The 26,727-nt window shown below is 44.8% G+C and overlaps 1 protein-coding gene across 3 annotated transcripts in view; it reads left to right on the plus strand.

Moving 5' to 3' along the window:
• Positions 1-75: 75 nt before the first annotated feature.
• Positions 76-26,727, plus strand: part of RTN1 (reticulon 1) — a 96,305-nt gene continuing 69,653 nt past the window's right edge. The window contains exon 1 of one of the 3 annotated variants that reach the window (XM_085549622.1): positions 76-112. In XM_085549622.1, coding sequence (XP_085405748.1) covers positions 91-112 — 22 coding nt within the window. In that variant the 5' untranslated portion in view covers positions 76-90. Of the gene's footprint in view, positions 113-10,237; positions 11,032-11,855; positions 11,931-26,727 lie in introns of those variants that run through there. The other 2 variants (XM_015865783.3, XM_085549623.1) reach the window with 2 other exon arrangements.

Here is a 26,727-nt window from a genome sequence, read left to right on the forward strand (position 1 = left end):
AGATGAATTCTCTTCATCAGGTGCTGAAAAGGGAGAAACAAGTGACTGCAAGTGGTGGCAGCTCCTGCCTCCTCACCTTGAAGGCAAGTCATGTCAGGTTTCCACATTGCAGGTATGAGTAAGATCTGCATTCTTGACAAAATACTGCAAAGTTTCAGGAGGAGCTTCAGGGTGGATGTTTCCAGTCAGATGGTTCAAAATGTCTCGAAAACCTCAGATTACAAAACCAGTTGGCTTCAACAGAATTCATATAATTAAGGCGCAAATCATGCCAGTCAGTATTGAAAAGCTCAGACTTTAGGTAAAAGCATTGTTCAGTGTAAACTATAACATTTTCTTCTAATTTTACTATTGTCTTTAATCACCTTACTTCTTTTTCTCTGAAGATGACTATTAGATATTAAGCTGTTATCTAAGCTTGTGTTTCACTTTGGGTGTTAGAAATGCTCCATGATCCTTTCCTCTTTCTCAGGGACATGGAGAAACCTATTGTGCAAATGGCAAGAATAGTGGGGGTTTTTTGTTAAGTGCTGCTGGAACACTGTTCCATCCTCCACTTTCACCACTGAAAACATGGAAGATACACTATGATAGAAGAGTGGGTCAAAGTATTTTCCTCTTACAAAACAACCACTGGTGCTGAACTTCAGTGTGTCTTTGAAATAGCAGACTGCATCCTTTGCAGTGTATCGTGCACCAGGCTACATCCATGTTTTAGTGTCATTAATATACCAATAGGTTATGGGATAGGTCTTTACTGTAAGATGATGATGTGAATTCTAACTTAATTTATTTTCTAGTGGAAAATAACTGTAGTAAAGGCACATATGTTTGGGAATATAAGCCCTCTGAATGAGTTTTCTGGTTTCAAGTCATAGTTGTGAATCCTTACATTTTTAAGAATTATTCCTGTGTGTGTCACTGTCGTTTCATTGCTGATCTTCTTATCTACACATTTGATATTGACATTTCTTTTTACAACAAACAGGCGGTGGGGGATGTTTAGGATCTTGCTGTGTGCACTTAGAAAACAGATTTCAAGCTGTTATTCTCCAGTACCAAATTGCTAAAACTATTGATATTCTGGGCTCTGTTCAGGACTGATGTTTGAATAATGAAGGTTAAAAATGAGTTCTCACATTCCCTTTTTGTGAACTGACTTGATATTGTTTTCAGTACTGAGAATACCAGAGCTGGATGAAGCTCTGCCAGCAATATGTTCCACCTGAAAGCAGAGTTTCAGGATGATGAAAAATCTTGTATTGATTCTTCTGAAGTGTTTTGTAAGTGAGCACAAAGGCAATTAAGGTAGGGAATAGCTGCAGGTACAGGGTGCTTAGAAAGTTCTGAGAAGCTGGAGAAAAAGAAATCACAAATGAGTCCTCCCTGCTTCCACAGGGCAAACCTCAAGAGATCTCTTCACCTTTTAAATTGTGAGGTCTGTATTGAAGCGAATGGTCATCTATTATGTGTTCATGTCATTTTACATTCCTGCCTGGAGGGCCCCAAAGTCGTCCCTCAACTTCCCCCACCCCTCAGTCCCTGACATTTTTCAGAAGACTCTTTAGAAATTTCACAAGAACTGTGTATTTTAAAGAGAAGAATCAATTGTGCCTTTCAGGTTAATTTAGTTGGGAGTGGTGCTGTGGAGCAATTTATTTCCTATTTGCTGTATTGATTGAGATCCCAGAACTCAGAAAGCACCTGCTGCTGGTGATAGATGATAGGGTGAGGGGAACATGCAGTCCTTCCACCACTAGAAGGGCTGGTGATCCTTAGGAAGGGTTGGTAACACTTCCAAATCTAAAGCATAGAAAGTATTCAGCTAGTTTTACTTGGCTGAATTTTTCTTCCTTACTCCCTGAACTGTGCAAAGGGCAAAAGCTCTTTTCCTCTTCCAACATCCTTCACTGGCTCATACACAGGTTTTTGTTTTCTTATCTATTTCTTTACTGTGTTTGTCTGTAAAGAGCTGATTAGAATTCAGATAAGGAAATTACAATGAATGGGACATGGTTTTTTTTCTGTTTGAGCACAATGAGGGCAGATCCTTTATGAGCTATTCTGGGAAACTCCTTGTAATGTTGCTTGTGAGTGGCGAAATGCACTTTGTAATCACAGAGGTGAGTGGGAACCTGTAGTTCTCTTTACAGCTTTGGCCACCGTTGTGTTTTTGTATGCTGATGTGTGTTACTGACTCTTCCGTGATTCATCTCAGCATTTTGGGGAAGGATGCGTTTTTGCCTAATCCAGCAGAGGGCCCTGGTCATGATTTCAGGGTTTTGGCAGAACATTGGTGTTATTCAGTGGGACTGGATTGTTCATGGGAAGCCATTGGAGCCCCTCTTCCAGTCTGGGTCTTGATTTTTGCATGCTACGAGTTCGTAAAAACACATAAGACTTCTCTACCCACTCCATTGCAGAATGCTGAGAATAAAATTAAAGGTTTAAGGGGTCGCTTATATTGGGGATTAATCCTGCCTGGGATTACATGGGAATGTAGGTTTGTGTTGACTACAAACATTTCATTCTCAAAACAAAGCCACAAATGAGAAGGATTGGTAAGAATTTGCAGGTCGTTGTGTCCAATTTCAGTGCTGAGGTATCCAGAATGTAGAATGAACTACAAAGTGATTTTGAAATGTAAAGCAATAATGTTCCCTTTGAAGTACTGATATCAAGTGCTAAATGATATATCAATTAGATGCAAAAACAAATCCCAGCCCTGCAAATATCATAGGAAAACAGCTTATTTGAAGTTGATGGGATTAATTACAAATGTAAAATAGAATCAGGCTCTACAACACTTTTCCTAACAGGAGTTTAATTTCATATGCTTAAATAAAAATTACATTAAAGGCCTCAGAATAGCTGTCTATTGGCTTCATACAGAGAATACAGTCTCTGCCTGACTCAGCCGTCTGGATCTCTAGTGCCCAAACACCTCAACACTGTATTTATCCCTGAGCCACAGGGTGCTGCAGCTCTCATATCAGCAGTGAGGTGTGTGGGCAGCAGCCAGCAGAGGGCTAAATTCAGGATTAAGGCCTAATTGCAGTAATGTAATACCTAACGTTTAGGCAGGTGGAACCAGCTCAAAGGAGCAGATAAACATGTTCATCATTTGCTGTCTGTTTTCAGTCAGGGCAGCCATGCTCAGGGAATGAGCCCACGGGTGAACAGGGTAACAACATTTGGCTCAGATAACTCCTCATAAGAAATGTTTAAAAGAGTAATGAGGAGTTCTGGGCATGATTCTGATTTATGCATTGGCCCCAGTGGCTGCTGTGAATATGTTCATGGTTCTCATTTGTATACAAAGCAAGAAAATTAGGTCTGTGCTATAAAAAAGTGGAAGCCCAGACAATGATGCTCTTGAATGTAAGACCCAGCCATCAGTGTTTCACTGAGGCAGTTACTTCAGTGTTCTGTTTGATCATAGCTGTCCTCAGACTTCTTACATTAGCCTTGGTCTATCTATTAGCATCTTACTTCTCTGTGAACTGGTGGCTTAGATATTGACATTGCAAATATTATAAAGTTTTACTGTTGACTAACTGATGACAATTGTTTGGAGGTTATCTCTGGGCACAAATCATTCTGTCTATTAAGAATGTGTTCCCTTTCACTGCAGTTACATCAATATCTGCATATTGCAGTAGTTCTGGGTTTTAGGGATGATGGATGCGCCTGTCAGATACACTTGAACGTGAAATCTCTGGTGTTTTAAAAGTGGTTTCAGGTTTTTTTTTTATCCTTTCAGTTGACTCTGTGATACCCTCCATGCTGTTCTAAATCCTAAGTGAAAGCATATCTGGCCATTTCTGTATCCTCCAGCATGCAAAGTGTTATCTTTAGCCCCTGTGAGTTTCCGGAGACTTTCAGACAGTACATTATCAACATGCAGTCAGATAAATGCATGCGCTGCATCAGCATAAATCAGGACTCAAACGCTAACCTCTAATGGACCTGCTGCAGAGCTGTGTAAATGCACAGAGCACTCTGCACAAATAGCTTCTGATGTAATGCAAGGGAACGAGAATTCATGAAAAAAACTGTTCCTGCTTCCCCGATCACTGGCTGAACCTTTTTGGTGCAAATCTAAATGTTCTGTGATGGGTGCAGTTCCTGGATAGACCTAATGGTCTAAAGACCTTCGCTTCACTTTCTTTAGCTTCTCCTAAAAGCAAATACACGGGTGTTTTTATTTTTGCTTTACTTTTGCTGTCTCATACCAAAATCGTTGTGCACATGAAGTTTGGGCCACCATACAATCTGTTCAGAACTCGCAAGTTATCTTGTCTGTCACTCCCCTTTCAGCTGGGCCATTAACAGTGACATGAAATAGCATCAGACCCATCAGTGTTATCCTGGGCAGTTTTTTCTGCAATAAGTGCTCTGCTAAGGCAGCCCTGCTCCGTGCAGCTGGAAATCTACAGGACAAATTCTAGTGCTACTTCTTTTAAGAACACTGGCCTGGGATCCCATGATGTGGGATGAGCGCTGCAGAAAGAGACATGCTGTGAAGATGCTTGGGAACAAAACTTGCGAGAGCATGCAAAGATCCTGATGCTGCATTGGGATGTACTTCCAAAAAATCTCACTACTGAAGTTCACAGATTCCAAATCAGACTCTTTGTCCAGTGTCCTCCAGGACAGGGAATCATTTCATTACGTGTGTGTTCTAGAGGTGAGAGCAGAGCCTTTCAGACAGCCCTTGGATGGCAACTCATCTACCAAGCCATGCTGAAACTAGGGCACTACTGAATGTATCTTGCATATGCAGAGCTCCCCCTCCCACTCACCCGTCTACTCTGCTCAGCTCTCCTTCCCTGCAAAGAGGTTGGAGGTGGGAAGAAAGGGGAGATGGGCTTTGTTAGTCCTCTGCTGGGTTTTCTCCTCTCTGTTATGCGCACATGACTTGTGCCTGCTTATATGGCCAGCAGCATTGCTGTTTAAACTCATGCCAATGGATTTCTCTGTACAATTCTCTTTTTGGTGAAACAGAGGTAATTCTTACTGCTCCCAGTGGCTCTTGATGTGGAGATGAAGGACAGAGCAGTCAGTCAGGCTTACCAGGGGAAGGCACCACCTTTAATCACATTTCATTACAGCCAGAGGGCTAGAAATGCTGAAAGCTCTTGCATGGTGTGGGAATTAAAGGGCCAGGCAGGCGTTTACATACTGCTGTGTACAGCTATAGCCAGGCAGACATCAGAGGAATGAACTGTCTGCTGAAAACCAAGAGCTTTGAACAATGTGCACTAAAAATGCTGCTGTTCAGTCTGGTATTTTTGACAGTGCACTCACTAGAAGTCCAGCTGAAGCCATCTCCTCATTTCACAGCATGTGGTAATAAATGGCTCTGTCCAGCTGCAGATTTGGGCTACGTACCTGTCTCATCTCTGCAGTTGTCCATTACAGGTGGGAGCATACTGTGTGCAGCACTTTGTTCAGAAAGGATGATAGTGTTATATCAGTATGCGCATTTGTCTTTCCTGGGCTTAACCAGATTTGCTGCTGCCTTGCTGGCACTGGGATGTTTGTGCTTTCAAGAGCCAAACTGCATCTAACATCTAACATCTAACACCCACTGGCTGAAGCAGGAGCTTAATCCAGGTTACAAAGCAAAGCAGAGATATGAGCCTGTGTGGTTGGTCTCAGGAGTGCTGTGGTGATGTGGGTGATAATTTGAAGATCTTAGGAGGCTGCTGTTTCCAAATGAGCCTGAATCACTGGCCTTTGTAGCAATGGTAGGAGCATGTGAAAAGATCCCTGAAGATGCTGCCTGGTCCTGCCTTGTTTCCAGAGCTTGCAGAGATGGAGAAGGTGTGAAGACAAAAGATCCACGGGGCACTGTGCAAGGGCTGCTTGGTGCACTGAAGCCTGACAGGTGACCTTTGTGATGGAGAATGCTATTGCTGCAGCTCAGCTTTTTCTTTCAGGACATTTCCCTCTTTGTAATGGCAGTCTTCAGTAGGTTGGCTTGCCCAGCAGAAGTCTGTCCTCATCCTGAAAGCATCATCTTGTGATTTCCAGCCTTATGTTGGTAGTCCCAATAGCTCTCTGTCTCTTGTAGGACAGGACTGTATGCTGGGGAGGGCAATCCATGCATGCTGGCCAGGACAGCGTTGTTGTATATTCCTAGTGCTGTGTCTGTTTGGAGGACAGGGTGTAGAACATGCCTGAAATCTGGGCAGTCTGCAGTGCAGATGTGTTGAATTTAAAACCATACGTCAGGTGCTGCAGTGCCAGAATCTTTTATATGGAGTAGAAGGAAATTGTCTTATTTATCTTTTTTCCCCCTCTTATTCATTTCAGAAACTTCTTTTGTTTCATTTATTCTAAATCCTCAAGAAGAATCCTCAAGGAAGGGGAGATGATATTTCCTGTTACTGCATCAGTTGATATACCCTGCCAGGTCCTATACTCTATCGTGGTAATGTTACATCTGAGACCGAAAATCCCCTCAAGGTTTAAAGTCACTTTGGCCAAGCAACATACATTGGTCCCATAACACAAAGGGCTGTAATGGAAAGAAAAGCAATTTGTGTGTATGTGTTTGCAGACTTCATATATTCAAAGAGAGATATAATGTTGAAAGGGAAGAGCAAGAGAATTCAGTATCAGTGAGCAGACATAGATGAGCCCCGTGCATGTCATTTTTCAACACAGTACAAAACAAACGACCAGGAGCTTTTGTAAATTCATTGGAAACAGAAAGGAATCGGCTTTGTTCATTTGTGCTGAGTGTTACTTAACTCACACTTGTGTTAAGCACGCAATCGATCTTCCTGGGAGATCTTAAAAAACACAGCTCTTTGAAATCTGCAGTGACTTAACCTTACACAAGGCATCCTGAGCTGGGCTGAGTTCAGGCATGCAGAATGGATCAATCAAGCTTGCAGAATGTCTGTTCAGTTGTTCCTGTTCGTTTCTTTTTCATTTATCCTGGCAAAGCAGAACTTTGTCATTGGAAATTTATGTACCACATGTGGAACAGTCAGTGGGAGCCCAGAGTTTTTTAAATCCAGGATCTAAAATTGGACTTGTAGGTTCCCACCCAGTGTTATGTGGTGTTGAGCAGAGCTGATCATATTGCTTAGGACTGTTGCAAGTCACCTGTGGGGCTGTACGTGAATTGGTGAAATGAAGTCCTGGGTTGCACTACAGTTGGGATCCCTGAAGCAGGAGCCACTTTCTGATTTATTCATGTGCTTTTTCCTACTTGTCCCCACCTCTCTTCAATAAGCAGAGCATGGTGTCCACACTCTTCCCTCCGTATCTCCTCCTATAGCAATACTGTGTTCATGGTGGCAGCCTGCACACCATGATAACCTTTTTGGTCCATAGCAATGAATCATTCTGAGTGTGTGTGCACAGCTCTAGTGATGCTGGCTTATCAGGAGACCTTTATGGCCACAGATCACTCACACAGCAACACAGTCAGGGCTCAGTGCTTCTCCTGAGCTCTCCAGTCCACTGCCAACTCCCACAGAAAGCATCAAAGCACCCCAGGAAGGGATGAACACAAAGGAAAACCAGAGAGTCTGAACAAGAACATACATTAAGCTTCACAACAAGAAATTTTGTATACGTGCTGCATATCATTAATATTATTAATAATATCACCAGAATCTTGGCAGAATCATAACCAGACAATATAACAGGCACGATAGGGTGTATGTCAAAGGAGAACCAATGAATTAGTTAAATGTATCCCTGTTGCTCAAGTGGTGAGCTTTAGTTGTGGAATTTGGCAGTAAGAACGTGATGACTAAAATCATGCTACTAAAGAGCAGCAAACACAGTCTTATCTTAATGCAAACAAATAGAGAAACTCCAATAAGCCTGTGCATGTGAGGTAGCTTGAGCACGGTGGTGGGGCATGTTTTTCATTGCTGTTCCATGAAGGTGTTGGTAATGATAAATGCTGTGCATGGGGGTTCCAGGTGAATCAGTGCTCCTAATGAGGGGTTTGGGAAGCTGCATGGAAATCAGTCTGGTGAAGTCACTAAAGGTATTGCTGAGTACTGCAGGAACACAGGCAACAGTGAATCTTTGTCTATCTTGTCATCTGTTGCATTAAAAAATTGAAACTGTCATCAAAGGTGCATTTTCTAGCTCAGGTGATTTTAGAGGATGGGTTTTGTGGTGGGCAACCCTGCCCATAGCGGGGGAATTGGATCTTTGAGGCCCTTTCCAACCCATGGCATTCTGTGATTACCAGGAACTAACTCAAAGTAAAACTGAATTTGGCAGACTATGCTATGTTGCATCCTTCTGTAAGTGCTTTAATGAGGCAGTGGCTCAGGAGGAAATTTGCTGATTGCCTTTACCCTCTGGATAGCCATATTTCAGCCAAGGGGTTTGGAGCAGTTTTCTTCTTGTAGCCCAGATGGTGCTGCATGTAGTGGTAAGACATATGCTGCCCTGAAAAGTAAAGTGACCTATATAATAATCGCTGATCTAGAAATAGCACATAAAGCAGACCAAGACAAGTAGGTTTGAAGTTGTCACTTTTCAGTAACTCATTGGACTAGGGAGCTCAAAATGAGAGAGAAATACCCATTCCATAAGTTTCCAGGGCAGGCAGAGCCTGGAGAGACCTTGTGTGAACAGGTGCAATTGGCAATGGTGTGCTGGGACAAGCTGTCCCACCAGTGCTATCAGGGCAGCTCAGAGACAATAAACTCAGTTTACGGCTGCTTCAGAGGTGGGGTTGGTTGGTTGTGTTGTGTTTTGTTTTAAGGGCAATATCACAGTAACATTGTGATTTCCCTTTCTGAAGCCAAATTGAACTGATCTTAGTCTTCAGTAGCTCCACACTAGAACTATACCACGCAGCCCTGCCTACAGTAGCACCTTATTACTTACAACTATGCTTGCTACTTAGAGCTTGAGACCACAGAGTTTGTCTGAAGTCACAGCAGTCACCTGGCTTGTGTGGTATGGCTGATGCTCAGCACGTTGCTCACGCTGGAACCTCAGTGCTTTGGTTCCCAGCCTCCCCAAAGGCTGAGGAGCCCATCTGTGGAGGGCACAGGGGAGCTGGCACCGAATAGCACTGATTCAAGCAGCAGCAGGACGGCTCCCAGAAATAGATCCTGGACTGGAGTCAGGAGGTTTAGTTTGGATACAAGGAGAAAGTTGTTTATAATAAGGGTTGGTGAAACACCAGCACAGGTTGCCCAGAGAGGTGGTGGATGCCCCATTCCTGGGGACATCCAAAGTCAAGCTGGACAGGGCTCTCAGTGCCTGAGGAAGCTGTAGGTGTCCTTGTTCATTGCAGGGGGGTTGGACCAGATGGCCCATAAAGGTTTATTCTAACACAATTCTGATTCCTTGAGATTCTTTGAGAAGGTAATAAAGAAGATGGAGGCTGCTTCTAAGGCTCTTCATCTGGCAGTACGAGCTTACCCTAAATTTCCTCCCCCTTCACACGGATAGAGTAAAAGTGACTTAAGTTTCCAAATCCAGGTGCAATTGTGGCTTCCTGAAGCTGGAGAGGATCTGAAGCGTGGCTGGGGATGCTGGGACATGAACACAACAGGTCTGTTGCTGCAAGAGCTGGTCTAATTGAAGTTGTATGGCTGGAGCAACAGCTCCCCACCTCACAGCTTGACTCTTCACATTGTAAGAGTCAGATCCTGAAATCCCATTTACAAAATTCCATCTATTTTTTGACCTGTCAGTGCCAGAGCTCTGTGCAGTGCAGGAATGGTCTGATACCACCTGGCTGAATTACAGAATTGTTTGTGTGGGAAGGGACCATTAAAGTCCAGCTGGTCCCACTCCCCCGCAATCAACAGGGACATCCACAGCTCCGCCAGGTGCTCAGAGCCCCTTCAGTCTGAATCTGGCTGTCCCAGCAATGATGCACTCACTGCCTCTCTGGGCAACCTGTGCCTCACTGCCCTTAGCACAAAAATCCTGTTCCTTATATCCAACCTCAGTCTGCACTCTTTTGGTTTGAAAGCACCCACCGTGTCCTGTCACAATAGACCGGACTTTGTTTGCTCTGTAAAATGACAGCATGGTGCTGGTTCCCAGTGCACCTGACTAGTGGCACAGATCCCTTCTGCATTTCTTACCAATCTCTCCTTAATTGCAGGGGTTCCCTGCACCACCTCTGCTAGCACAGCTTGCTTATTAGAATCAGTAAGAATGAAAATACAATAAAGAAAGAAAGAAAGAATAAGCAAGGCATGCAGACACCTGCTGGGAGTTTATTCTGACAAGTGTCATTTACATGCAGGAAGCTGTGATCGTCTCCCTGCAGCGCGGAGCCAACCGCACAAAGCCGAGCGCTCAGCGGCGGACTGTGGCTCCTCCTGCTCTGCCGGTGGAGATCGGGGGCAGTTGGGAGCTCGTGGGATGCGCGTGGCCGTGGGGCTCTTTGCCCTGGAGGTGGAAGGGAAACCAGTGCCATCCCCACGGTGCTGCGCTGTTGTAGCGCGCTGTGCGGGACTCTGTCGCGGGAAGAGATTTAGAGGCGGGGGATGCGCTTGCCTGGAAGGGTCCGTGTTCCCCCGGCGCGCTGTCCGTGCCTCCCCTGCCGAAGCGGTTAAGTGGGGGAGAGCAGCAGCCAGGCTGGCAGATTCCTGCCCTGTGATATGCCAGCCACAGGGTGACGCAAGGGCTGGAAGGCTCCAACTGAACAAGCCATTTTCACCTGCGTAATACGCGCTAGTGGAGATACGAGCGACGGCAGCGGCGGCTCCGAGTCCTGCAGCCGGCCAGACCCAGCGCGGCCGCGCAGCAGCCCAGCCCTCGGCGGCCACTTTCGGTGGCTCCCGCCGCAGCCCGAGAGCCGGAGCCAGCGGCCGCCTGGCAGCAGCATGTCAGCCCCGCCGGACCCCCAGGACCTGCTGCTGGCCGGCACCGCGGAGCGCTGGGCTGCGGCCGGGGCGGAGCAGTGCGCGGCCGGCGCTGCGCTGCGGGATGGAGACGGGGCTCAGCAGCGGGAGCAGCCGGAGTTCGGCTCCGCCAGGGAGCACCCGCCCGTCGCTATGGCGACTGCATCCCCAGGTAAGAGGCGAGGGGTATGATGCTCAACAAAGGGGCCTGGCGGCAGCAGCATCCCCTGCCTCTGTCCCCGTCCCTCCCCCTGCTCCTCGCCCAGCCCTGCTGCTTGAAAACATCGCTAGCGAGTTAGCGAGCGCATAGAAAAGAGCGAGCAATCGCGGCCTCTGCAAATTATTATCTGCTGTGGTGGGGGAGGGGGACGCAGGACCCAGCCAAGTTCCCCAAAGCTTTTTACGATTTGCTGGGCAAAGGCAGTCCGGTTCTCAGTCGGATGTAGGAAGGCACTGGGTTGCAGTTCAACTTGGTGGGGCTCCGTCCTCGTTTGTCTTACACCTGTACACATCCAGAGTGATAGATGGCAAAGGGGTCACTTCACGTATTCCTTACGCACCTGAAATTCCTGCATGGCCCCGTGATGTTATTTCAGCACTCAGATTTTAATGGAGTGACTGTTCTGAAGTGCTGTTATCTTTTCTGCATGCTTTTGGAGATAGCATTGTAACCACAGACTTTTGGATTGCTGTTTTAGGGTGTACCTAACTTAAGGTGCGTTTAGTTGAGCCAGGCTGTGTGGGTTCATATATTTTTTAATTTACTTTGGAGATGTATTTGATTTCCCTTGGTTTGGGGTTCGTTTCTCCAGTGGGTGTGCCAACAGCAAGTGTGCGTGGATTAATGAGGCTCAGAGGGCTTTGGCTTCCAGTACGTCCTGATATAAATGCTTTGGGGAAAGCGGCTCTATTTCCTTCTTGGTGATACTTGCCCACTTTCCCTCTACTGCCCACCTGGGAACTTAAATAACAACCCAGCCCTTGGGAACCTGGTGGATCCCATCTAGATTTCTCTTCACTGGGAAGCAGGTGTTTCCATTATACAACCTGACAGCGTTAAACTTGTGTCGAGTAAGTTGAGGGTCAGGGCTTGGGACGGGAAATGGTCTCGTTATGCAATAGCTGCAGGAGCATTAGGAACTGCGTTTTTGGGCAGAGTCCTTCCTAATCCCCTTCAGTTAATCAGCACAAAGAGTAGCTGGCCAGAATAATCAAGAGACAGCGTGGCTGTATTATTCTGCTCGTACTCATCTGTGTGTTTCTATCAGGATGTGATTGTGCATCTGTGCATGTGTGCTCTCTCGACATGGATGTTTCCCTGCTGCTTTTCTGTCTGCTTAATGCTACCGAGTTCAGTAGTAAAATGGGATCTAATTCCCATTGGCTGCTGTGGGAAATGTTTTGCTGTTTTGTAGCTGTTTTGTAGCTTTGGGCAGGCAGAAAATCTGCTGATGTGCTGCTCGTTCACTGATCTGAGCCGGAGGTCGTGGAACGTGACTTCTTGCTGGCAAGGGAGGCAGATGGTATTATAAGGTTGCTCGGGGCACGAGTCATGTGCATGGGGTCCTGAGGTTGGGCTGCTCAATGGTGCAACGACACGAGGAAGGAGGAAGAGATCACGTGAGCTTTTGTTGCTCACTGATGGATAAAAATATGGCCATGCTGAATCTCAGCATACAGAACAAAAAAAGGCTGATCTCTGAAATAGTGTAAGTCCCAGTAGATTGAATACCTGTTAACATTTAATGGAAGCTTCTTAGTCTTATTTGTAGATTCAGGCTTAGAGAGTACAGAATAGAAAGAACGGTAGGATAAAAGAAAAAGAAGAGAAAGGAAAAAAAAGGAAAAAGGAAGATAAAGATGAGGGAAAAGGAAAAAAGAAAAAGAGGGGAAAAAAAAGCCTGCTTTAGTAATTATCTGCAAAGGGACTTTGCATCTATTTGTTAGCATTTGTCAAATGGTGGCAAGGTAGAGATGAAGTGAGCAATGCAGACCTTTCCTGATGTTTGCTGGCAGTCAGTGTGATTAGCAACATCTTGAGAGCAGGAATGTGTTTTACGTATCTTTCCTTTTGTTTTCCCTGTTTAATAGGTATCTGCTATGTGTGTTTGTGCGTGTGTGTAAGTGTGTACGTGTGCCAGACACAGCAGCAGCCCAATCAGTGGATCTCTGTGCCTGCAGTCTCTATTTGTGGCTGCAGTGCCTACATTTCTGTTCTACATTACCTACACAGGGAGAAGTGCAGCATTTCACGATTCTCTGTGTGACTAAATGTTCTCAAGTTGCTGAGTAAGAGTTCTGTCATATTGCTGAACATCTGAAAGGGATGTCTGAAAGGGAAGCTGGGAAGGATTTCAGAAAACTCTGTAATTCTGCTGCTTAGAGGGGACTGCTGCATGTTCCTAAATGTAGCCATGAACCTATTAAGGATACCTGGCTCCATAAAGTGCTATAAAGTTAGAACTCTTGCTACATAATGGAGCACCTGGGGACAATTCAGGCAAGGAATAAGGCATCCAAACAAGAGCCAACCTGGCCTGTTTGCTTTCCAAACAACTCCCAACACATCCTATATCTTTCTCTCCAGCTCTCAGACAAACCCTTTTTGTAAAGACCACTGTTAAGCTCTGTGAAGCAAGAGAAGGATATGGAGACTGGGAGATTCTCCCAGCATGAGAACAGATGATGGGAATTTATCACAAGATGTTCAGAGATTTTCTTACACAACCTAAACATTTGCAAACTTTCCCCGACCTGGGCTTTTGTTTTAAGTTTGAAAACCAGCCAGGGATTGTTGAAAGGTTCGGGAATATTTTCAAGCTGGCCTTAGGCCCAGCCTTGAGCCAAGCTGGCTTTGTGTCAAAACCTTGTGAGTGGTTTCTGAACGATGAAAAGCAATGGGTTTCACTGCGTGTTCTCTGGATCAACCAAAATCTGCAGTGATTGGAATTACTGAAGAATATTTCCCACAAAGAGTGGAAAGCTCAGAGATTTCTCAAGCAAAGCTGGGGTGATAAGGAGCTGCAGATCTCACAGCTGCTTCTCCTCCAGCAGTAAAGATTGACTCCAGTATATTCTGGGTATGGGCAAAGCAGAGTTCCTCCTGCTTTTACACTTGGCCTCTAGATTTTGCTGACAATATTCCACTCTTTCAAATTGCTCCTTCCTGAAGATGAATTTGGTTTAGGGTGAGAGGAGCTTGCAGGCAGCTCTTGCAAGGCCTGGGAGCTGTTTTGTGTTGATGAAGAAGAGCCCCATATCACCCAACACACCATCTGGTCACAGATTCTGTTATTTATTTTTATACATCAACAGTGATTAAAATTCCTTGAAAAGCATTACTTCCAAAAATATGACACAGGCTGCCAGGCATTTCCCAGAATAAATAAATAAGTTAACGTGGTTTCCTTCGGAGAGATGTCAAAAGGTAAGAAGGGACTCTGCCTCCATGGTGCAGGTGCAGGGTAGTGGGGGATTCTCTGTCCCTTGAGATATCCAAGGACTGTGGAGATGTGGCACAGAGGGGCATGGGCAGTGGGCATGGTGAGGGTGGGTTGACAGCTGGATTTTGGTGATCTTAGAGGTCTTTTCCAATCTTAATGATTCTATGACTATGTGAGTCTATGAGTTAATCCATGGGATGATTTCCAGGCTGTGGTGGCAGTCGCTTCATCTGTGTAGCTGAGGTTGGGAGCTGCCAGTGGACCCTGCTTGCTGTTACTCACACAGGGATGCTCTTTGCCTTCAGCCTGGCACAGTGGTCAGGACTTTCCTGGCCATCGTGTCCCATTCCTCCTGCTTGGAGAAGCCACAGATGGGGTGTGAGCATGAGATCTGCATTTTGTGGTTAGGCAGTGTTGCTGTTGGGGTATGTCAGAGCACAACCAAATGCTGAGCAGGTTGCTTTTGCTACCTTCTTTGCCTTCCTGGCCTCCCAAGTATTGCCCTCCAAGATCTGCCCTGCCAGACATCCAGGGGAATGTACCATACAAGGCTGTGTGCACTGTACAGGCTGAGATCCATGAGAACCTGTTGTTTTTTGGACGGGGCCCTGGGCAACCTGATCTAGTAAAGTATGTTTGGTGGCCCTGCTAGGCAGGGGGGTTGGAACTACATGATCCTTGAGGTCCCTTCCAACCCGGGTAATTCTGTGATTCTGTGATTCTGTTTTTAAAGTTGCTGTAGACAGAGTTTTCATAGGGTGGATTCACTGACCTAAGCATTTGCTGCAGGGGAGCCTGAGGAGTTGTTCACAAATCTGTTCCCAACTTCCAGGCAGTCTTGCTGTGATTTAGCCAGCTGAAGACAGGTTTAATCTCACTGTGGAAGGATATATATCCATGACAATTTTATGTTGGAAATTTTAGTCCTTCCTGTTTCAGATCATTGAATTTCTTTTTTACTCTCCTCCCTGGACTGAAATGATGCTGGAATGAGAGTGATGGAGATCGTTCGGTGGAAGTCTCTGAGTGGCCCCTGGTGTTGCGTGAGTGGAAGTAATACCTTGCAGAGAGACAGAAACACTGTGGGTCTCTTCTTGGACTCTTCCTGCCCTTCTCATAAAGTTTGACAGTGTGTCCATTTCGTCACAGCTCACAGTCAGTCATCTAGAAGAAATTCTTATTGAAATACCACCTTGGTGAAGCAGGAGTGAGAGATCCTCTTGGGCTCTGCATCTGGGTCTGAAAAGTGCAATTGGAGGAGCATAAGATCTCCAGGCTTGAAATCCCTACAGGGATGTAGGTGACTCCATCCCTGTTTGACTTCAGAGCTGCAAATGTGTTGAGGAAGAGGATGAGGCAGATGAAAGAGAGAAGTAACACCAGGGAGGGTGACTCACCTGCTTTCTTTTATTCTTTTTCGCTGGGTAATGAAACGTTTTATTTATAGGCAAGGACAGAGGAGGAGAGGCTGGGGAGGAGAAGAGCAGCAACGGGGAGGCTGTGGATGTTCCAGCTGCGTTTTGCATGTTGTGCCTTCCCTGGGCTGCATGGCACAGGGTCTCAATGGCATAATGTTCCTTGAACTCTGGCAGCTTGGGGCCCTTGGGAGCATGTTCCATGTCATCACCCTGTGGTGCAGAACCTTTTCCTAACACCTGGCCTGACCCTTCCCTGATGCAGTTCCATGCCATCCCTTTGGGTTATGCTGCCTTTGGCTCGGCACTCTTCAAAGAGTTAGGCAGATCCCACAAATCTGCCCATCCTTTATTCACAGTGTGTCCCATGGAGGGACACTGGCCCAAGATGTGGACTGGACTGACCCCATGATGCTCAGGACTCATGTGGCTCTGTATCAGGCCCTGAGACCTAATGACTTTGTGCACATGTTTTACCGCAAAGTTGCTGAAATAGCTGAGGAGTTGTGGTTTCACATCATTAACAGGGGACAGAGTTTTTAAATTGATATCATAAGAGTTTGCCTCACTTTCCCTTCTGAGCAGTCATACCTCCAGAATGGACCAAGCACACACAGAGCCTTTTCCTTCTTAATATGGCATTTATTTCCTTCTCTATTTCTCATATTCTGTTCTTACTGTCAGATTAGGGCTGCCTGAAAATTTCTGGGCTTTCTTTGTTTTTAGCCTGTCTTAGCAAACTGTAGCTTCAAGTAATGAAGCATTATTTATAATTAGTTCTCCAGTTTAAGGGGGGTAATGTGCTGCAGTAGACTGTGCATGATTCAGCACCAAGGAGCAGAATCTGCGTTCAGTATTCGTGGTTCTGAAGTCACGTCTGCTTTATGGTCAGTGCTCTGAGAAAATGCACATCTTCAGCACTGAGAAAATGTTTGGCATTCACCTGCAAAAGCAAACTTGAAATAGTAATAATTGCACATCTCAGTCCTTGTTTAAAGGAAGAACTTAAAACCCTTATAAGACAAGGTAACTGGTTCTTCAGAGACTATTTTGACACTCCTGCCTCTGACAGCTACAGCTTTCCCAGCATCTCCTTCTTATAGTGGTGACTCTGTGACTCTTAAGGTTCTACAATCCTATTCTATGAATCCCAGCCTGGATGTGTTGCCACAGCAAGGAGTTTCCCTGGGTATTGCTTAGGATGGAGCCCAGGAGGCTGCACATTGAGGGGTGCTTTGTGTGCCAGGGGGCTCTGAAGGTCTGCTGAGCTATGCCAGCTGCAGGCTTTGCTGTGCCACTCAGGACATGAGTTACATTCGGTTTTTCAGCAGTGCTGAATTTATGAACTGCATCTGATTTATTGTCAGGAGCTTTGAAGTGCTTGTTAATCACAGCCAGTAAAAAACAAATGTAAGGGACAGCCTTGTCAGGCAGGGAGCCTTCCCAGTGCCAGCTGCTGGGAGTCTTGTGTTTCTTTCTCTTGACCCATAGGAATTTTTTCCATGCAAATGTGGGTTGATGTCTCGGTGACAGACTCTTTAGGAGGGTCTGCTGTGACAGGACATGGGTAAGTGGTTTCAAACTAAAAGAGGGGAGATTTAGATTGGGTATAAGGAAAGTGTTTTTTACAACAGGGGTTAACAGCACCGTAGCTGGGATAAGAAATGAAAACCCAAGGCATGCAGATGTAGCACAGCACCTCGTATCAGCTCCTCTCTGCTTAGCAGCACCCTTTGTGTGGCATGGGAGAGATTGGTGAGGCCTTATGGATATTGTCTCTTATCTCACTACTAATGTGTGAGGGGAGGACTGAATTTCCATAAGCCTTAATTACGCCTTTCCCTGCATGTCCTTAATTCAGAGGCTAAAGAGATGCACTTTCTGCTCATGTAGGAAAAGCTTTGAGTATCACAGTGTCGTCATTCCTGTTGACTTCAGCAATGAGGTTTAGCACAATGCGCTGGAAATGCAGCGTGCACATTGGCTGTACCTCTCTGTGCAGGTGTAGCTGTGGGATGCACACTGTAACCAGACATAGCACAGACTTACAGCAATACAAGGAACATGTGCTCTCCAGTTCTTTTACAAAAGTTACAGAAATGGAGATCCCAATTTTGCTCATCATTTTTTCCTCTGATAGTTGATTTCTCGGCTCTTCCAGGTTATGCCGACCCAAATAATCCATGATTCTCAGACTGGGATTAATTTGCAGGAGGGTTGTTTTGCCTGCAGGAAAAGCTCCAAGGAGATGTGTGAGAGCTGGGAGAAGTCCCAGAGGAGTCAATCTCTTCTGAACATGTTGTTTGTGAAAGAAACAGGATATGGAGCCTCCATGCAGTAGCTCTGTTTATCGTTTTCACTTATCAGAAGCCATTGTATCAAAATGGCTGGCAAATTGCATCTCACTAAAACAGATGAGATAGGATTTTTATATCAATAAACAGCGTGGAGTGGATCTTCAGGAGGTGGCAGCTGATTCTCTATTTAAAAAGTTTGATGTGCATTCAGTGTGGGTACATACTGTTTGTACATACAGCTGTTTGTGTTTGACACGATACAGCTACCAGCAGGGCTCAGAAATGTATCTTGTCTTTGGTTTTATAGCAGGGTGGTTACTCCAAATAAACCTATATTATATTTTAAATGGACTAATTCTGCCTTGAAGAATTCTCTGCTCTACTTCAGAATTGCTGCGTTAGGCGCTTTTTTCTTTTCCTACCTTACAAATTAACACTACGGATTACAGAGGATGTTCTGATTAGCTGTCAGTGTCAGAGCCAGTTGCTGTTTTGGGATCTTTTGTTCTTCGATGTCTCTCCGACATTGGCCTCTGTAATTCATTTGCTGTGTTGCAGAAGTTCAGGTCAGAGCTAAGGAGACAGGCGTGGGGATTTACGCTGTGTGAAGTGTGTGCAATCTGTTTTTTACTTTCAGCTTGCTAAGCAGACCATGCATAATCCCTGTAATATTTAGTAGATCTGCCAGGCCGTGAAGATGGCATTTGTAATATCCAACTAGTTACATGCTCTGTAACATGGTTGTCCATTTCTGTGCATCCATACTATTCAAAAGTGGCCTGAGGATGGAGGGGCTGAATTACACGTGCAAGCAGAATACTTCCCAGTTGGAGCTTTTGGAGTTTGGACTTTTTCCTGTTGCATCATTCTTCTAACCTACTTCATAGCATACTGCATTTTGTGCAGGTGAATCATAGTGTGCAAGGCACTTATGCATTTCTGCTGTGCAAGTACATTGTCAGCTCATATTTGATAACCCACCAGCAAACAGGGGTGTTTTCCTGGAAGCTTGGGATCTTAGCATCGTTTTCCAAGTGAGAATAATGCACCCACTGGTAATAAATCAAGCTGGGTCTGAGGATGCCTCACCACTTTCACTGCCTCCTTGATGAGTGTTATCCTCAGAGGTATAAATTAAAGAGGAAAATATATAATCTGGGAATCTTTCCAACATCGTCTTTGAAAATCTGAGCTGTGCTTTGCTGAAATGTCTTTGGTGGAGGAATGCTAATGGCAGCGCTGAAGATGTGTGCTGATTGCACCCAGAAGAACAGGAAAATGCACAGAATAGCTTCCTTTCTTTTCCCTTTGTCATCAGAATAATTTCTAATGCTGTCTGCACAGGATGAATCTCGAGCTGTTTCTACACAGCGCTGATCCCAGAAATATGGCTTTAGTCGCTCCTTCTCTACTGTTTGTTCCATTATTCTGACATCCGCATGAAATACGTTACATTTCTTTCCATCTCAGCCTCCAGATAATTGCCTGCAGTTGCCAGCACTGAATGCCCGCAGTCCCTCTGCTCTATTGGTCAGAGCCTGAGCTTCAGCAAGGAGGATTTGAGGCATTTCTTCCAACTTTTCTGTGATCATCCATGACCAGTTCCCATGAGGCGTCAGCACAGCCGGGCGGTGCTCACAGTGCTTCCATCACCACCAAGGGAAGGGAAAAGCAGCATGCCGCAGAGTGTGCTGATGGGCAAAAAAAATTTCACAGGGAGGGTGTGATTCTAGCAGAGTTCCAGCTGTTCTGGATGGGTTGCAAAGGGATTTTTCAGCATATCAGCAGCATTTTGGAAATGGAAATGATACATCTTCCAATACTTATTCAGGAGCTGGTTTTCAGCTTACCCTCACTGTAACCCGCTTGGGTCTGTAGTATTTACTGAAACTAAGAGTTTAGCAGGACTGTAGTACTTGGAGCTCTGCTTCAGAATGTCTGTGTTTCTGTTTGCTTTCTCTCTGCCAACATCATCCTTTGCTTTCCAGGAGACGGTGAAAGCACAGACAGGCGGAAGCCTGAGCTAGTGTTCCCCATCCTGGGGAGGTGTGAAGAGGTGAATATCTTTACTGCTGATTTGCAAATGGGAAAACTGATGCATGGTGGAGAGAACAGTCTTACAGGTAGATCCCATCAGCTCCACCTGAAGTAGCTGTGGGTGTGCTGAGCCTCAGGCAGTGCCAGGTTGTTCCACAGGGGTCCTGCTTCACCGTCAGTGACTCGGTTTGTGGGGCCACTCAGGCTGAGGCTCCAAAAAGTCATTCCTGTCTCCTAAAAAATGTAGGGCAGCTATTTTTACTTAGTTGCATGAAGGTATTTTTTTTTTTTCCTGCCTTTTAAATTCATGTTAAGGTTTCTTATGTTTTGCAAAGGCATTCATCCTTCCCGCTGAACAGCACAGAGGGAATCCTGTAAGTGCCATGCATTATTTGCTCCCTATACCGATGCTGCTAAATTAGCTGAAGCAACGTGTTTCAACTGTTCCAGACATTTTTCCTCTGGAGCTTTCTTTCCCACAGAAAGGTTTGCTGTTTCCCCTTCATTTGAGATGAAAAGAAAATTGAAAATAATATGAAATTTTCCCACAGGACAGAATTTGTTTTTCAATAACTCCACTTCAGCTAATGTCAGGAAACACACAAACAAGAACAGTCAGTATGTTTAATTTCAGCCTTGAATTTATGACTTATTCTTCGCCATCACTGTCTGAAAAGCAGCAGCACTGACACACTTTACTCTCAGCTTGAAAATGCCAGTTAAATCTGAGAGCAAATGCTGCACCAACTGGGATTTATTAGGACCTATTTAATGCTCTTAACAGGAGTGTGCTTTTGGTTGTCTCTTGCTGGTGACAGAGAAGTCGCCTTCTGGCCCAGCCCATCTAATGGCTGCTGAACTGTAATCATGTAATCATAGAATCAGTCAGAAAAGACCTCTAAGATCTTCAAGTCCAACTCCAAATCACCCTCTCCATTCCCACTAAGTCATGTCCATCAGTGCTATGTCTTCACAGTTCTTCAACACCCCCAGGGACGGTGACCCCACCACCATGCAGGTTCTTCTCTCTTTATGCCACATGTCTTTGCCACCATATGGTGCAGAAGATACGATGCCATCAGCATCCACCAGCCCAGCAGCTGCCCAGTGTCCTCAGATTCAAAGTGCTTCTTCCCTTACTTGCTTAAAAGCGTGACTTGCATGCTGGTGCCAAGCAATGGAAGGAAAGCCAGTGCCATCAGGATCCATTCCCGACCTACCATGTGGTGTTGCAAAGACAAATGCTTCCTCATCTTTGTTGTGCTCTATGTTTTAATGAGCGTTTTTAGGAAGAAAAGCAAACACACAAGAACAAAGCCACAACCAACTGCTGCAGAATTTTTCAACCAATTCCAGCCCCATTTTCCATCAGTGGTTTGAGGTCTCTCTGCTGTACTACACACAGTTCATGAGAAGACGTTTTAGAGGAGTTGGTTTATGACTTCATCCAGCAGAAAGTTAAAAGGGGAAGGGATATTTGCTCCTGGTGCTTGGGGTGAACAAGAAGAAATGAGCAGTGCTGGAAGTCAGTGTGAGCGTAAGGACAGAATTGTATAAATCGAACAGGAGGATTGGGGAGGGGAGAGGAAATTAGAACGGAGAGAAAAAGAAATGTCAAGAGGAAGAAATCCAAACTACTTTCAGACTTGAGGTTTGTGGAGGAAATTAGGTAGTGTGATGCTTGCATCAGTGAGGAGTAAAGCTTAGAAACTCAGCAGGTGCCTTCTGCCTTCTGCTCTACTTCTCCCTCATTCATGAGCTCTGGAGACTTTCCTGGCCACCCCACCCTAATACACACCCCATTGTTTGCTTGGACCTATTAGCATAATTTCCTTTAGAAAATAACAAAAACTTTTGAATTAATTTTACTTTTCCTGTTATTTCCTTTACTCAACTGGAAAGGCATTGAATCCCTATTATTTAATGGGGATTTGATGAGAAGTTTGTACAGTCCCACCCAGTCAAGTGCTGTGTTGCAGCAGGACCTGGTCTCACTCACCAAATGCTTGGAAACTGGCTGGCTTCTCCCCACAGCTACAGCTTGCACTGGAAAACTACAAAAAGCCCACAAAGACTTGGTGTGGTCTTTGCTAGTTGTATAAAGGGGCTGATTAAATATGAAGAAGTTCAGCAGGCACAATGTCATGTTGACACACAGGCCTTCACAGTAGGATAAACACAGAATGGGAAACCACAGATATGAGGACTGGGGGTGCTGAGGGTCACAGGTGTTGTAGGAAGTGATGCCTGGGCCAATGGTGGATCTTGGTAGTGTCATTCAGGTGCACACCAGCCACGAGTCTCAGAAAATGGGACCTGCTGATATTTCTGTATTTTGGTGCCTTTTGATGCTTTTCTTTTTTGCTGTAAAAGTAGTTTTTAGCCCTGCTTTCCTTGGGGAGTGAAGCGACTCCTGCAGACAAATGTAGCAATCAGTGTTTTAGGTTGGATAAGCTGAGCAATTTTTGGCTTGAAATAGTAGTAACAAAGATTTTTAATAAACGTAAGCTTGGTGGGGAGAAGCTGTAGAGAGTGAGGCATGCAGCGATAGTTGGAAATTAGTAGCGTAGTGCCTGCATCCAAGGAAGCAAGAATGGGAAAAGATACAGCACATTAATTTGATCTGATTAGTATTGTCAAATACATGAAGGTAGATGGAAAATATGAAGGATGAATCACTGATTTGTAAATGCGGACTGTGTGTCAAGCCTGATGGCTTAGTTCAATAAGATGCCCATTGTTCTGTGATGGGATTACAGTGAAATGCAGAACCCTGTGCTATGCAGGAATCTGTTGGCTGAGGTGGAGCTGGGCAGTGCAGTCATGGCACACTGGTTGTTACCTACAGAGCAGAGAGATTGATTGGAAGGAAAATGCACAGGAAGCACAAGAGCTGCTGGTGGGGCTCCTTGGTTAGTCCTGGGACCCGACGTATTGAACTGCTTTTTAGAATGCCTGGCAACAAAAGCCAGATAAGCCCATTAGAGTATGCTCTAATGGCGGATGGAGCATCTGATGAAGGAGATGGCAGCACTGGGCAGTTGTGGGCAATATAAAGTCACTCTCAACGCTCTACAAGTATGAAAGGAGCTGTGCTGTCATGTGCTGGAGCCACCGCTGCCCTCTGAAGAAATGGTGAATATGGGAACAGTGGCAACAGAGAAAAAAATACCAAAGTGTGAAATATTTGACTGTTACTTTCAGTGTTTTCCAAAATAAACCCCAACATTTGCTTGGAAAGAATTTTAATTTGACAAAAACAGAAACAAAGTTCAGTTATACTGAAAATGACTTTTCCCAGCCACTTCCTTAAATGAAAGTTACCCAGCCCCTTCTAATGATGAGGAAACAGTCAGTGAAAGCAGATGTGAGAAATGTGGCACCTCTTCCCAACGGTGTTAATACCTGTAAGGAAGCAGCATCTCCTCAGAGCGACTTGCTCACCAAATCTGGAAGTGTGTGGTTCCATTTATGTTTGGGCTCCGTGGCCTGATCATGAATATTTGAAAAGTGAGCTGTACCGTGTAATTGTAGCCTCTTACATGAGCCACATGATTATTTAATGAGGATTCTTGATTGGAAGAATGAGCAAACACATCTTTTATACATGATTGTGCCAATTTCGGTCCTTATTTTCTCTTGGTGCTGATACACACACGTTTTTCATTGGCCTTGGCAGACCTTTCTTTGCTAAAAAGAAGAAAAATGAGGAATGGATTTAAGTAGTATAAAGTCATTTAAATGTGGATAATATCCACTGATTAATACTTGTATAATCCTCTCTGTACCAAAATTAGGAAGATAAGACTAAAATTCACTTCTGAGTCAAAACTGAGTGGCTGCTTTGTACATGTTCGGTTGTGGAGATGCTATTAATTGAAGTCAGCTTCTGGAAAGACCAGTTACTTTCCTAGGCCTGTTATAGGCTACAGGTCGGGGGTTTGTGTTCCTTCCATGTTTAGGCTTCTCCTGGATGTTAAGAGTGGCCATAATTTTCTCAGTGCAATAGTGGGTGTTGTGGCTGTAATACAGCCACTCCAGCATCACATCCTCTGCCAGACTCTGGGTCTTTTTCTGTATGCAGCTTTAATGTGAGATGGCAAGGTCCACCAAACATCAGCTTGTAAAGACACCGATAGTTTTGCCGTTTGTGGTACAGTGCTTGTTATGAGTTGCTCACTGAAACATTTTTCATATTTGGGGGAAAAAAAGCCTTTCTTTCCTGAAGATCTAATTAAAGAATTTGGTTACAACAAAGTTCAGAAGAGCCTCCTCTGAAAGATGTTTTCAATTAATTTTAAGCTACACTTCATGAATACAGAACATGACATACGTGATCTTCCTTTTGTTCAGCAGTGAAGGTTGCTGCTGATGTAAAACACAGTCAGCAAGCAGTCGGGTTGAGAATTAATCCCCATTTTTCACACCACAAAGGCCACTACAGCTGCAGCAATCCAAGGTACCCCACCTACTCCATCCCTGTGGTTGAAGAGTTTTTCTAATGTGGTTCAAATGTGAGAGTTTATCTGCTTTGTCTGTTTGGGTAGTGACTCCGCTGGTATAGCACACTTATCTTCTGTCCTGGCAGAGATTCCACCAATTGTTGGTGATTATTTTCCAATTTAAATACATTTTGTACACTCATCTTGGTGGCACAGATATTTCCAGAATCCCGCAGCCTTTGTGTTTATTTAAATTATTAACAAGCTTTCAAATGCTTTTGCCAAACCAGCATCAACCCCTTGAGCCACAAGCATCATGAAAGGCAGATTCTTTCATGATACACAATACTCCTGAAAACACAATGCTGTGTGTTGAATAGATCCACTCACTGACCTATTAAGTCATAAAAAAAAAGGAAAGAAATAATGGGCCTGGAAGCTCATCTGAAGCTGAACATTGATGTGAGAAAAAGGATTGTGGCAGCCTATTGAGCATGCAGATAGCACACATTTGATGGGGGAAAAAAAAGAGAGTGTTTAGGAGAACATCTGGAAGGAGCAGTGCCAGATGGCTTTTGGCTCTTTGATAGGACTAGTATTTTTTTGGGGTAGAGTATGAAGACCCAATTTTCATGTTTGCCAATATTTACAGATCTCAGTCTCGATGTGAGGAGGAAAATAAGGTCTCAAATAGCACTCTGTGAATGCTTAAAATAAGCCTGATGCTTGGCGTTTTGCTGACTCAACCCAAATAGCCTGAGATGCTGAAGTGCTGGGAACGCCCAACTCCTCCTCCAGTTGGTGGCATCTGAGAATGCTCCAGCTCTACTCCAGAAAGGATTTTTTGTACAGGATCAAACTCCAGGCACCCTTGATGTGAAAATTGTGGTGTAGCAAAGTCTTGCTGAGCTGATAACAGGATGAAATTGCTAAGATTGCCACATAGTTGGGACCTGGTTTGATATTGCAGGCTGGGGAGAGGCTGAGAGTAATAGAAGTGAGCAAAGGAGAGGAAAAGGATGAATGTTGGTCTGTGCCAAACATGTCATTATGAAATCGTTGCGACTGCAAATGTTCACTTTCCCTCATCAACCACTATGATAAGCCCAAGATGAAGTTCATTTACTTGAACAGCTCCCTATGTCTTTGTTATGTGGCTTTGGGGTAACACTGTTTTCCACATTTGTAAGAGAATATATCCATTGACATATTGATATACACATTGATATAACCTTGAAAAAGTACAGTTAGCAATGTTAGGTGGTTTCTGCCTGATGTTTGAGTTTTCTTTCACAAATCAATAGTTTTAAACTTATAAAAACACTCATAGGTGTTCCATTGAACTGATGTTAAGCAATGGGTATTTTTCATTTCATTTCACTTTTTTCTCTGCTTTGCTACTATCTACTATTCCGGACCACTTCCACCTCTTCTCCTGTTATAAATATAAGATAATTAGGGCTATTTTAAAAGTAAGTTGCTGGCATTCCAGGCAGTACAGCACTAAGGAAAGGCTTGTGTTGCTTCTCAGGCTCAGCTGGGTGCCTTATAGCTCTGCTGGGAAGGTCTCACCTCTCTTAGTGGTCTACAGGCTGAATTAATGGATTTTTAATATGTGTATTTTTGCAGATTAACCTGCAGTGGGGCAGCTGTCCTCCGTGCTGAGTTCTAATGAGTTGAGAGCTATCTGCACCTCTAAAATTAGGATTTGTCCCATCTTTTTCCCTCTTTTCTTTATCCTCCAGTATAACTGCTTGTCAAGATATCTAGTTGGCATTCTGCTAGCACCATTCTGCATGGATGCGCGTTGGTAACAGGAGAAAGGCAATAGTGGGAAAAGTGTTTTCCCACATGCTGTGCCATCAGCTCATGGATGGAAAACTCCATTAACACTTGGGAAAGCTTGATTTCTCCAGGGGAAAAGGTGCCTGGCAGCTTATCTGCCTTCTCCAAGGGTTCCTTCAGTTGTACAGTGGTTTGCTCCAAGTCCTCGGGGGTGCCGTGTCTCTCCTGCTGTGGGTTGCCTTGTTGCTTTTTTTCAGCTTAATTTCCATGGGCATTGCGCACTTCTCCTGCAGTTCTGCTCACTGTGGGGTTGTTACAACATTTTAGCAAGACAGAAGCGAGATGAAAAGCAGCGTTATTTATCTGAGCTGGAAGCTGCTTATGTGGGGGGATCTTCACAGGGGTGTGGGCCCCCAAATGTGCAGTGTGGGAATGGCGCAGTGCTGGCT

This window comes from Coturnix japonica, chromosome 5 (assembly GCF_054131305.1).
Source record: "Coturnix japonica strain WE chromosome 5, WE-NBRP24, whole genome shotgun sequence".
Lineage (NCBI taxonomy): Eukaryota > Metazoa > Chordata > Aves > Galliformes > Phasianidae > Coturnix > Coturnix japonica.